Source organism: Globicephala melas, chromosome 4, assembly GCF_963455315.2.
Source record: "Globicephala melas chromosome 4, mGloMel1.2, whole genome shotgun sequence".
In the NCBI taxonomy this organism is placed as follows: domain Eukaryota; kingdom Metazoa; phylum Chordata; class Mammalia; order Artiodactyla; family Delphinidae; genus Globicephala; species Globicephala melas.
Genome location: NC_083317.1, coordinates 6,155,310 through 6,168,937, shown reverse-complemented (window position 1 = coordinate 6,168,937; position 13,628 = coordinate 6,155,310). Strand labels below are relative to the sequence as shown.

At 36.2% G+C, this 13,628-nt stretch overlaps 1 protein-coding gene across 1 annotated transcript in view; it reads right to left on the bottom strand.

Moving 5' to 3' along the window:
* The window catches only part of BRWD1 (bromodomain and WD repeat domain containing 1), a 120,354-nt gene that overhangs the window by 11,871 nt on the left and 94,855 nt on the right, over positions 1–13,628 (bottom strand). Inside the window, exons 34-38 of the mRNA XM_030835428.2 lie at positions 13,096–13,137; positions 11,154–11,300; positions 10,242–10,394; positions 3,708–3,874; positions 226–452 (exon numbers count right to left, since the gene is read on the bottom strand). Coding sequence (XP_030691288.1) covers positions 226–452; positions 3,708–3,874; positions 10,242–10,394; positions 11,154–11,300; positions 13,096–13,137 — 736 coding nt within the window. The remainder of the gene's footprint in view (positions 1–225; positions 453–3,707; positions 3,875–10,241; positions 10,395–11,153; positions 11,301–13,095; positions 13,138–13,628) is intronic.

The following is a 13,628-nucleotide window of genomic DNA, read 5'->3' as shown; positions in this document are numbered from 1 at the left end:
TTCAAATTTGCTTAAAATGTGGCTGCACCACTTGCAAAGAACAGTATTTATCAAATATAATCTAATTATTCCATGTATTACTTAAATCTCTTCTGTTAAATTTAAGGTCCTTGAATGTCAAGGTCATGTCTTACTTCTTTATTCTCTCCTCTAAACCCACAGTAACTACCAATGTTACAAACGTGAGTGCTCAACAGGTGAAATATATAACATTCCATTTCTCACCAGATAATGTAGAGCCATTTGTTAGAGTGACAGGTGTATTTCTCCTCATTCTTTCTGATGATGCCGCTGAATCTGAAGAATCACCAGAAGTAACACCCGAAGAGACACTAGCACTTGTCTTGTGGCTTGTAGAATAAGCTGCCCTACTTGAGGTAGACTGGACAGGAGAACCTACCAACTCAGGAATTACTTTTGCCTGAGATTTTAAGCGCTTCTGCTTGATATTTCTGGTCAAAGAAAAAATAAAACAATATTTAACAAAACAGAGGATGCCTAAATAAAGTGTATTATTACTTAACCTGAGAATAACTTTATGATCAAGACATTAAAATATTCATTATTAACATCTTATTCTAGCATGGATTACTGTTCTCTTTAAACCTGACATCATTTTATTCCAAATTTGAGTAATGAACAAATGATCCAAGTAACAGAATTACAGAAAATCATGCTGAATACCTTAGATTCTTTGGATTAAATGCTAAGAGGAGCCAACATTTATGTAATACAGGCATTCATTCATATTACAAATTTTTTTAAAGTTATATCTGCAATAGAGCTTGTGATGTGATGTGATTTTGACTGATTGATTGATTTTTGGCTGCACCACGGCTTGCGGGATTCTCAGTTCCCTGACCAGGGACTGAACCCAGGCCACACCAGTGAAAGCCTGGAATCCTAACCACTTGGCCACCAAGGAACTGCCCATATTACAAATTTGAGTCTCAATACGACAACATTCCCTCTAGGCTCCTATTTATATATTCCTAAAGACAGTATAAAATTAGGAGAAATTGACAAAACCTGAAGAGAAAGAACAGAGAGGCAAAAAAGAGAACAAGCTAGTTTTTTTCTGAGACCAATCTGTTTACATCTAAGGGCCAATTCACCAAAATTGGCCCCTGAGCCATGGATTATGGTGAAAAACAGTGGAAGTTTAAGATAAGACAATCTTTGGGTTTAAATTACAGATCTGAGTAATATTCATGTTTTTTAAAGATAATCCTTTAAAACAAAAGGATTTGGTTTTGTTTTCCTTTAAAACAAAAAGACAAAGGAGCTTTTAGGAGCTTAAAGATAACCACAATTAATCAACTATACTTCAATTTTTAAAAAACACCGTTCTTTTAAGCAGTTATTGTTTATCATAATCAAGAAAATTCAAGTTTCCAAATGTAAACAGACCATGTTTAAAGACAAGTAGTCTTTCAGTTTCCATGTGTTAAATCCAATCTGTCAGCTACAAATGGGAGGGGGACAAATGACTGTAAAACGTAACATCTTGGTTTCCTCCTTTTATTAAAAAATAAAAATAAAAAAAGGAAAACTCAAACTTGTTATGTCAAAATTTTAACTTCCATTAATATCAGCTGAAGGGTAATACAAAAAGAAATAATTATATGCTTATATACTTATAAGTATATACTTATTTATTTATTTATTTATTTATTTTTGCGGTACGCGGGCCTCTCACTGTTGTGGTCTCTCCCGTTGCGGAGCATACGCTCTGGACGCGCAGGCTCAGTGGCTATGGCCCACGGGCCCAGCTGCTCCGCGGCATGTGGGATCTTCCCAGACCGGGGCACGAACCCGTGTCCCCTGCATTGGCAGGCGGACTCTCAACCACAGCGCAACCAGGGAAGCCCATAAACTTGATTTTTAACAGTAGACAAGGTGATAGTAGCTCAAGAGTGAAAACTTTTCCTTTTTATCCTATCCTTTATGAAGAAAAAAAATGCAGAAGGCCTCAGAGACCTTTGGGAGACCATTAAACATACCAACATATGGGAGCCCCAAAGGAGACAAAAGGAGCAGAACAAAGTATCTGAAGAAATAATGGCTGAAAACCACCCAAATCTGATGAAAAACATTATACGTCCACAAAGCTGGACAAATTTCAATAAGGATAAACGGAAAGAAATCCACACCTACAGTCATTTGCAAGATGAAGACAAAAAGAAAATCTTGAAAGCACCAAGAGAAAACTCCATATGCACAAGGAAGGGAACCTCAGTAAGATTAATAGCTGACTTCTCATCAGAAACACTGGAGGTCAGCAGGCAGTAAGATGACATATTCAAAGTGCTAAAAGAAAAACACTGCCAACTAAACTAGTCTTAAATAATAAAAGTGAAATTAAGACATTCCCAGATAAACAAAGATTAAGGGAATTCACTGCTCGCATGTCTGCCTTACAAGAAATATTAAAGGACTTCAGGTTGAAAAGAAAGGACACCAGAGGGTAACTCAAATCTATAAAAGGAAATAAAGACCACTGGGAAAGATAATTACATAAGTAAACATAAATAACAGTATAAGTAATTTGTTTATTCTTATCTGATTTAAAAGACAACTTCATAAAACAACCTATAAAGATATAAACTGTATGACAGTAACAGCACAAATAAGGGGAAGGGAGCTAAACTAGAACAGAATTCTTATATCTATGGGAATTAAATAGTATTAACCTGAAGTAGATTGTTTTCAATTGAGATGCATGGTGTAATCCCAAGAACAACCATGAGGAAATCCATCAAGGGTATAGCGCACATTCAAAATGTACATGATGGGTTTCCCTGGTGGCGCAGTGGTTGAGAATCTGCCTGCCAATGCAGGGGACGTGGGTTTGATCCCTGGTCCGGGAAGATCCCACATACCATGAAGCAACTAAGCCCGTGAGCCACAACTACTGAGCCTGTGCTCTAGAGCCCACGAACCACAACTACTGAGCCTGTGTGCTGCAAGTACTGAAGCCCGCGCGCCTAGAGCCCGTGCTCCGCAACAAGAGAAGCCACCACAGTGAGAAGCCTGCGCACCACAACCAAGAGTAGCCCCCGATCGCCACACTAGAGGAAGCCCACGTGCAGCAACAAAGACCCAATGCAGCCAAAAATAAATAAATAAAATAAATTTATAAAAAAAAAAAGTACATGAAAACAAACTAAACACTGAAAAACTCAATTTCCATATTTCTACATGTCAAAATATCTATAAATTTGATAGTAATGTAAGCTACATAGTCATAAATGGCAAAATATAAATTAATATTAATTTACTATAAAGAGAATAAATCCTTCATTTTATATTTCTTCTCTACAACTAATCCCCAGTGAAAATAGAGTGCATTACATCTAACTGGCATTTTCCCTTACACGATCAAATGCTCAATAGCCATACACAGTAATCATTTTATCCTCTGCATTAAAAACAAAAATTCTTATGCAAAAGACAAGAAATATTTTGAATAATCCTTAGTAAGATTTAGTTGATGCTTTTCATTAAATGCTTACAAATGTATATAATTAAAAATTAATGCAACAGCTCTATATGCAGAGAATGCTTTCAAGCCATAAAAAACAATGACTATTCTTTAGTGAATATACTGTAAAATGATTAAGAATTTTTAGCTTAATAAAATCAAAGAAGTATCACAACCTGAAATTTTTAAAAACTGCACACAAAGACTGCAATAACCAATTTACCTGATACTTTTGTTAGACTGATTGACACGGTTACAATTTTGCCGTCTCTTGAACCTCTGGCTTCTTCGAAGTTTTTCACTGAATTTTTGACCAATCTTAAAATCAGAAGAGATTTTCTTCATTTTTTCTTCAAATAAGGCAGACAATCTCAACGTCATACTGTAAATCTGCAAGGACATGAAAGCAAAACTAGTACTATAAAATATCTTTTAAAATATTTTTACAAGTAAAATTATAGTCATTGAGGCTACTTGTAATCTATTATATCACTGTTATAGATAAATGACTGTTCCTTACTTCATTTCCCATCGCTTCCCTGCAAGGACAGTGGAAGTATCAAATACACACTTCTCCGATGAAAAGAAAGTAATTTTAAATCAATCAACCCTAGGGTTGGTTGTATCTAGGATTTATGTCTGTATGTCAATGGTTCTCAACTGGTTTTTTCCACATCTACCTGTACAAATCCCCAAAACGCCTCCTTCTCCCAAACGTAGATAGGAAGTTGGTTGTTTTTTTTTTTTTTGAGGTACGCGGGCCTCTCACTGTTGTCACCTCTCCCGTCGCGGATCACAGGCTCCAGACGCGCAGGCTCAGCGGCCATGGCTCACGGGCCCAGCCGCTGCGCGGCATGTGGGATCTTCCCGGACCGGGGCTCGAACCCATGTCCCCTGCATCGGCAGGCTTACTCTCAACCACTGCACCACCAGGGAAGCCCCCTGGTTGGTTTTAAGGCTGCTATTTAGGCAGCAGAAAAGCAGTGTCTCCTTGGGGCAAGGGAACAAAAGCACTTCTACACTACTCTCTACTTGAAATCTGACTGCCTCTGATGCCACTTAGATTATTATTGGGAAAAAAACGATTGCTTACATCCAAAAGGAGACATTATGCCCTATAACTTTATATAAGATTGTGTTCTAATAACTTTTATAATTAAATAACATCAAATCCTCAAAAGAACAGCAATGTAATGTTGAGTGCCGCTATAAATAACTTTTTGGCACAGCTCTGTATTCACAGGAAGTACTCTTTACTCATCCACAATCATTCCTGTAAAGTAAAAATCTAATATTCAAAAGCTAAATATCAATCATTCTGGTGCATGGTAGAGGAGGGTGAAGAGACTAACACTGGGGAACCTTTAAAAAGTATGTAAAATGTATGAATTTGCCATATTCATATATATATATATACACACACACACACACACATACATATATACACACATACATATACAGGTATCCCCACTTTCAAAAACGCTACTTTCTGCCACTTCACTTTTACAAAAGACGTACTTTATTAGTACTTGTTTTCGCTAACTGAAAAAAAAATCCAAAGGAGATTTTCACTTCTATGAAAAAAGGTGAAAACAGAGTTCAGCATTTGTCTGCAGCAAGCTGTTATAGAGGTAGTGCGTACCCCAAACAGCAGGAGTAGCACCGCCAAGCTCCTTCCCCAGCAACTACACTCAGCATCTCAGCATCAGGTCACCTCAGTTTTTTGTTTGTTTGTTTTTTTAGCAACGTCCCAAACCAGAGAGATATATTTATTATGGTTGCTGAGCTTGCATTGACACGTTATCACCCCAAGTCCATCAGAACCATTAGGGTTCATTCTTGGTGTTGAATATTCTATGGGCTTTGACAAAAGTATAATGACAACAGATTTTCCCTTTCGGCACTTTGAATATGTAATTCGACAGCCTTCTGGTTAGCAAAATTCTGGCAGAGAAATCAGCTGACAGCTTTAAGGGGTATCTATTACGTTATGACTCTTTGTTTTTCTCTTGCTGTCTTTAGAATTCTCTCTTTATGCTTAGCTTTTACCATTTTAATTATGATGTGTCTTGGTGTACATCTCTTTGTGACTCATTTTGTTTAGGCAGGTCACCACAGTTTTGAACTGTATCTGTGAGCATCTGTGCTTTATCTTGATCTATTCCGTGTATCTGTTATCAAGATGTGTCCTAAGGTAGCTGGTTCTTCACCTAGAAATGGGGTATGTTCAAATACAGAAGGAAACCTATATACACATACATATAATAAGTATATGTGAAATCTGTAATCCCTCTTTATCTTTGAAGTGGTCTTTAACAGTTATTTCCAGTATTTTGTATATATATTATTCTTTTCCCTCAAACCTGAACTCTAGCATAAGTCACCAATTTTAACAAGAGTGATTTTTTTTCCTCAATCGTATTAAGTTTGAAAGCTCTGATACTCCTGAGTACCACCACTTTCATCTGAAAAATTCAATAATACATTTGAATTAAAAATAAAATTGTTTAACAAAACTGAGTGCTAAAATTATTGGTTCCTCAACATGAAAAAGGGCATGTGTGAAAAACCCACAGTTATCATTATACACAATGGTAAATGACTGAAAATCTTTCCCCCTTAGATCAGGAATGATACAAGAATGCCTGGTTTCACCACTGTTATTCAACACTGTACCTTAAATTCTACCAGAGCAATTAAACAAGAAATAAAAATAATTCAAATTGGAAAGGTAGAAGTAGAACTATCTCTATTTGCAGATGAAATGATCCTATATATAGAAGCAATCAAAGATTCTACAAGAAAGCTATTAGTGCTAACAAATTAATCCAACTAAATTACAGAGTATGAGATTAACACACAAGAATCTGCTCTGTTTCTATACACCAACAATGAACAAGCAAAAAAGGAAATTAAGAAAGCAACTGCAGGGCTTCCCAGGTGGCACAGTGGACAGTGAGAGGCTCGCGTACCACAAAAAAAAAAAAAAAAAAAGAAAGCAACTGCATCTCAAATAGCATCTGAAACAATAAAATATGTGGGAATAAATTTAACCAAGGAGCTGTAAGACTCTCCACTGAAAATTACAAAACATTGCTGGAAGAAATTAGACCTAAATAAATGGAAAGACATCTGGCGTTAAAGGATAGAAAAACAGTAGTCAGGACGTCAATACTGCCCAAAGCAATCTACACATTCAATTCAATCCCTATGAAAACAGACATGGAAAAAGTCAATCCTCAAATTCATAATGAATTGCACCCCCTGAACTGCCAAAACAATCCTGAAAGAGAACAATGTAAGAGGACTCAAATTTCCTTTACTGCCAAACTTACTACTAAAGCTACAGTAAACAAAACATTATAGTACTGACACAGAGACAGACACTCATATGTATAAACCAATGGAACAGAACTGAGTTCAGAAATAAACCCATATATCTATGGCCAACTGATTTTCAAAAAGGGTGCAAGGCCATTTAATAGGGAAAGAATAGTCACTTCAACAGATGTTGCTGGGACAACTGGATTTCTACATGCAAAAGAATAAACTGGACCTCTATCTTACACCATACACAAATATTAACTCAAAATGGATCAATAGCTTACATAAGAACTAAACCATAAAACTCTTAGAAGAACACATGAGGTGAATCTTCATGACACTGAATTTGGCAGTGGATTTTTTTTAAACTATTTTGAACACTATTTCCAAACATTTGCCTCTATAAATTACTCCTTAATATATATGTTTTGTGCAAGTAGTCTTTTCCACAGTTAACACTGTCTATAAAAAATAATTATTAAAATTAGAATTAATGAGGATTCCCTGGTGGCGCAATGGTTGAGAGTCCGCCTGTCGATGCAGGGGACACGGGTTCGTGCCCCGGTCCGGGAGGATCTCACATGCCGTGGAGCGGCTGGGCCCGTGAGCCATGGCCTCTGAGCCTGCGCGTCCGGAGCCTGTGCTCCGCAATGGGAGAGGCCACAACAGTGAGAGGCCCGCGTACAAAAAAAAAAAAAAAATTAGAATTAATGGGTCAAATGGCACTTAAGTTTCTGACACATATTTTTCAAATTGCTCCATAATAGTGTTGGGCATCTTACAGGCTGTGTGACGCTAAGTAGCAATGGGTTCTTAAACATGAAACCAAAAGCACAAGAAACCAAAGAAAAAAAATAGGTTAATTGGACTTCATCAAAATTAAAAACTTTTCTGCATCAAAGGACATTATCAAAAGTGAAAAGACAACCTACAGACAAAATAACTGGAAAACATTCATCTGATTAGGACTTAATATCCAGAATATATTTAAAAATTCTTACAACTCAACAACAAAAGGACAAAAATCCAATTAAAAATTGGGCAAACCACTTGAATAGATATTTTTCCAAAGAAAATATACAAGTGGTCAATAACCACATGAAAAGATACTCAACATCATTAGTGTACTGACTATATTTTCTTATTTTCTGTATCATTGATGCTCTGGCATTTGGAGCCTTGATCCTGGAGAGACTACCCCATCCCAGGGCTAGTTCCCAGAGATAGCAAGTGGCTTGTTTTTGCAGGTGTACCTCTGATACAGAAAACAATCAATCCAGAGATCAAACACCTAACAAGTCTTCTTTATCAAACTCTCATACACCAAGCCAATATTCCCCCTACCCAAATCACCCCAGGGCCAGGAATCAGACATCTAGAGACCACCCCTACAAATCAAAGCTCCAATTACTACAAACTAGCCAATCCCAGACTGTTTACTCTGCCCTGCCTTGCCGTCCTGTGAAAACCCCAATCTAAGCTCTGCGCCATACTCTTCCCTTCCCTCCTCTCCCCTCTGCCTACTCATCAACCTTGTATCACACACTTCTGTTTCTAGGGATCTGTGAGTATAAACTTCTTCCTTCGTGACAATTCATGTCTGCATGTCTTACTATATCTGATTTAAATAAATTCTAGATATAATTTTTAATAAGTCATAACATAAATACAAATCAAAACTACAAGGAGATAACACTTCACAGTTACTACAATGGCTATAATTTTTTTAAAAAACACAGAAAATAACAAATTTTGGCAAGTATGTGGAGAAACTAGAATCCTCGTACATTGCCAGTGGGAATACAAAATGGTGCAGCCATTATGGAATATAGTTTGGTGGTTCCTGAAAAAGCTAAACATAGAATTACTCTATGAACCAGAAATTCCACTCTTAGATATATACCCAAGAAAACTGAGGACAAGAACTCTTACAAATACTTGGATTCCCATTAATCACAATAACCAAAAAGTAGAAACTCAAGTGTCCATCAAAAGATGAATGAGCAAAATGTCATATACCCATACAATGAAATATTATTCAGCCAAAAAAAGGAATGAAGTTCCAATACAGGCAACAACATGGATGAACCTTTAAGATACTATTTTAAGTGAAATATGCCAGACACAAAAGCCAAATATTGTGTGATTCAATTTGTACGAAATATCTACAATAGGCAAATTCAGAGGGATACAAAGTAAATTAGAGGTTACCAAGGGCTGAGGGAAAGGGAGAATGTGGAGTTACTTGCTTACTGGTGACAGAGTTGCTGTTTGGGATGATGAAAGAGTTCTGGAAATAGCAGTGATGGCTGAGCAACACTGTGAATGTAATTAATGCCAGTGAACTATACACTTAAAAATGGTTAAAATGATAAATTTTGTTTTATATATATATGTAACCACAATTTTGAAAATTTGGTAATATACTAAAGCCCACTAAATTGTGCACTTCAAATGCATGAGTTGTATGATGTATCCTCAAACATATTTTAAACAAAAGGGAAAAAGACATGAATGAAATTTATTTTCTGTCTGGAAAGAAAGTCTCGCAAATGGTGAATACTGACAACACAAGCTTGGAAAAACGTTAGACTTGTATGTTAAACTGATCCAATAAGCAATTTAGATACTGAATGCAATGAAAAGGTTCTCAGATTAAGAGAAGAATTAATGCACGCAGTCTGATAATAAGTAATGAGGGAGAAGTGAAATTAAGACAAAATGGTTAATTAGCAGTGATAGTCACTGATGATAGAGAAAGTGCTGCAACAGCAAGCAAGGGCTTTATTTTAAAGTCTTACTCTCAAATTATTGCTTTTTTTTTTAATTACCCAGCACACTGGCTACAAAGGTTTATGAATATTCACTGAGAGTACGTGTATCCTTTTGTGTATTTATTATGTTTCAACAAGTTTTGAAAAGTTATCCAACATAGAACATTTGAACAAAAATTTAGGAATGTCCACTCTACTTGTGTTCTTAACTAATCAGATGGCCGATGTGTTTCTTCTTCAGATAAAAAATGTTAGTATGCCATCAGTAGTCCACGCTCACTTCAGATTTTCCTTTTCTTACTTTTAATATTCTTCCAGCCTCTATCACTAAGTTCCCAATCCACTTTTCAAGATTCCCATATGTAAGAAAACACATTTTTCTCACTCTATACATCAAATACAAATTTGTTCATTTTTCACTGGTGTCCTCACTCGCACCAACACTCTTTTGTTTATAAAACTTGAGGAAAGCGGAACAGTGTCACAAGGAAATGATGTTTCCTAAGCAGATGCCTGGGCAGTGGCACTCTATGCTTAACAGTGGTTTTACTCTACTCACTGATCTTTTATGCTCCCACCTCTACCAAACACTAGAAAATTACCATCTACACAGATCACACGTACTTTTTTTCTTTTTTATAAACCACTTTTAAAATTACCTTTGATCTTTTATTTGGTGTATATGCTTTTGCATTGCTAAATATCAACCGGATGTCTTTGCAAAATTCCAAAGGGCTGTCATAATTTCCCGCTTCTAAAGTTTCCCTTACTGTTCCAAAATCCATTGGAGTATCTATAATATCTCGGTAATCCTAGGTTTTAAAAACAATAATTAGTTCAAAGATTCGATTCCTGTTTTTAGAAATGTAAGTGCATCAAATCTCTAAAATATTCAAAATGACAGAAGAAAAAAGGGTACAAGGATCTTAAGAATCAACAATAATTTTAAAGAAGACATCCAAACATGTGGACAAGAAATATAACAAAATTATATACTTGGCAGCAAGATATGAAATTGTTTTTATTTCCTTCTTTATACCCTTCTATAATTTCTAAGCTTCCTACAGTAAATTTGTGCTTTCTAATTTTTTTTTTTTTTTAGGTCATTTTCCATTTCCCTATTAGAAAGTAAAGACAGACACTTTTAACCAATTCATAGTTTTCCTGGGGCTGGGCCTACTAATCCTCCAATTATATTACGTAACACTGGTTAACTACGTCTTAACCCAAGTTACAAGGGTGTCTATTAATTCAAGAAGACTGTGTAAAACAACTCTTCCACAGCTGAATTAGTGGTCAGAGACAAAGTTAACAGGAAGCCTAGTCATCTTACTTTTTGGTTGCTGGGGGTTTTTTCTTTCTTTTTTTTTTGGGCCATGCCACGTGGCTTGCAGGATCTCAGTTCCCCGACCAGGGATTGAAGCCGGGTCACGGTAGTGAAAAACCCAGAATCTTAACCACTAGGCCACCAGGGAATTCTAGACATCTTACTTTTTAATTTGAATACCTCTATCCCAATCTCCTCTACACCAACAAGAAAAGCCCCAAACATTCAAATAATGACAACTTACTGGATATTCAACCAAATCAACAGGTTGTCTAAATGGTTCAGAATCTTCACATTGAAATATTAAGTTCACTAGTTCCTTACACTGTTTCTTCCAGTTGCTTTCAACATAATTGGTTGCTTTGATGCTCCTTGTTTTCCAATCATGAACCTAAAAATACATTCATAACATTAAAAGTTTTTTCAATCTTGGAAAAGCCACACTATGGTATGATATAGTATAATGGTAAGAATGCAACTGAGCTGTTGTCTTCTGTATTATGTCATAATATGTCATTACATGATTTTCTATCTACTTGGGGAAAAAAATCCACTTTTTTAAAAAACCCAGTGTCACATCTGTTACTCTAAAAACATTTTCATTCCACCACTTATCTCCTAAGTTTAGAAAATGTTCTCACAGAACATGAAGTATTACAATGGATAATGCAGTAGGCAGAATAATGCTCCCGAACACGTGTACATCTTAGTCCCAAGAACCTGTGACTATGGCAAAAGGGATTCTGCAGATATGACTAAAAGAGTAGATAGACTTTGAGATGGGGAGACAGTCCTGGATTATCAGGGTGGGCCCAATGTAATCACAAGGGTCCTCATACAAGGGAGGCAGAAGAGTCAGAGGCAGACTGGAAGATGCTATGCTGCTGACTTGAAGATGCAAGGGGACCATGAGGCTCCAGAAGCTGGAAAATGGAAGGAAATGAATTCTACCCTAGAGTTTCCAGAAAGGAACACAGCTATGCTGACACCTTGACTTTAGTCCAGTGAGACCCATGCCAAACTTCTAATCCACAGAACTACAAGGTATTTTTATTGCTTAAGGCACTAGATTTATAATTTGCTACAGCAATCACGACAAATACTAAACAGATACTAAATACTTAGAAGTCTGTTTAGAAATGAAATTATATGAAAATGGTAATAATTCAAATCTTAACTTTTCATTGTTATTTGAGGCAGCATATTATGAAAATTGATGTGATAAACAGCTTAAATTTAAGCATTTGAATGAAATATAAGATAACACTATTAAGCATTTTCCAATTAATAAGCTTTACTTTTAATTAACATTTACATAAGAGCTTCAAGAACTGCTGATGACACCACAATTTTAACTACCCAATATCCAAAGCTTATTTCCCACTTTGTTCTCCCCTATCCTCCCAACAAATCCTCATTTTTAAAAAAGGTTCAGTCACCAAATCCTAGTTAATTTTCCCATTAAAAGGTCTCATCTTCTTTCCTTCCTCTCTATTGCAGGCCAACACTATTCTTTTGTTTTTCTTTTTTAATGGCCACGCCACTGTGCGCTTGTGGGATCTTAGTTCCCTGACCAGGGACTGAACCCGAGCCCTCGGCAGTGAAAGTGCGGAGTCCTAACTGGACCGCAAGGGAATTCCCAGCCAGCACTATTCTTGACTAAGTTTCCCACCTTTTCTCTGAGATTCTTGCAATGAACTCCTAACTTTAATACAAATCTATCTAACTTTAATCAAAATCTGTTTTGGCTATGGAATTGACTCTCTACTGTAAATTTAAAAGAAATCTTTGGTTTACAATATCACCATAATCTGCTCCCAACGTAACAGCCAGACGCAACCACTTTGCTCACTCCAAAATTCAACCCCTACGCCAGTCAGGCCAATGTTCTCAGTAGCCCACTGACATGCCACACTTTCCTACTTTTTTAGCTTGAATCATAATAACCCTTACTTTTCAAGTGTCTTCTTCTTACTCTATCTCATTCTGAGGACACAGTCCAAATCCCAACCCTTCCACTAAACCTTACCTAGCCATCCACCTTACAGTGATTTCTCCCATTTCTCTTATAAAATATTCAATATCAATATCAATGTAACTTTTCAAAGACAACACCTAAAATCTTATGTTGATTTGAAAACACAGAGTAAATAAACAACTAAGGTTAATCACACAAATTAACTTACTCTCCTTCTTCCAGAAGATGTTTTAGGAAGATCACTATCATCCTAGGAATAAAAATCAGAGCATTTTAAGTGTTAATATTTTCATTAGATATGCAATAATCTTAGCATATCAAAGACATTAGGTTTACGAGGGTTATAACTTGTTAACAAAATCTCAAAATACAGAATATCAGATGGTCTTTGTGGCACTCACCCTCCAAGAAACCAACCCTTATTCTTATTCTTAATAACCATTTACATTCCCTAACGTAAACATGCACTAAATCCAAAATATAGCTATAAAAAGTTGCCGTGTGCATGTCCACAGAAGACATGCCCAAGGAGCTTTAAATTTGTGTTTTTACCTCTTCCATAAAACTCAGAAGAGTCTCCCACAGATTCCTACATTTTGTACGCTACACATTTTCTTATTCCCTAAGTCACATATTAGCATCCCCATTTTTATTCCAATGAAAATCAGTGAACTACAATGATAGTCTGTGTAGAAACTGACACCACACTGTTTTTAAAAAAATATCCTTCCTGCAACTCCA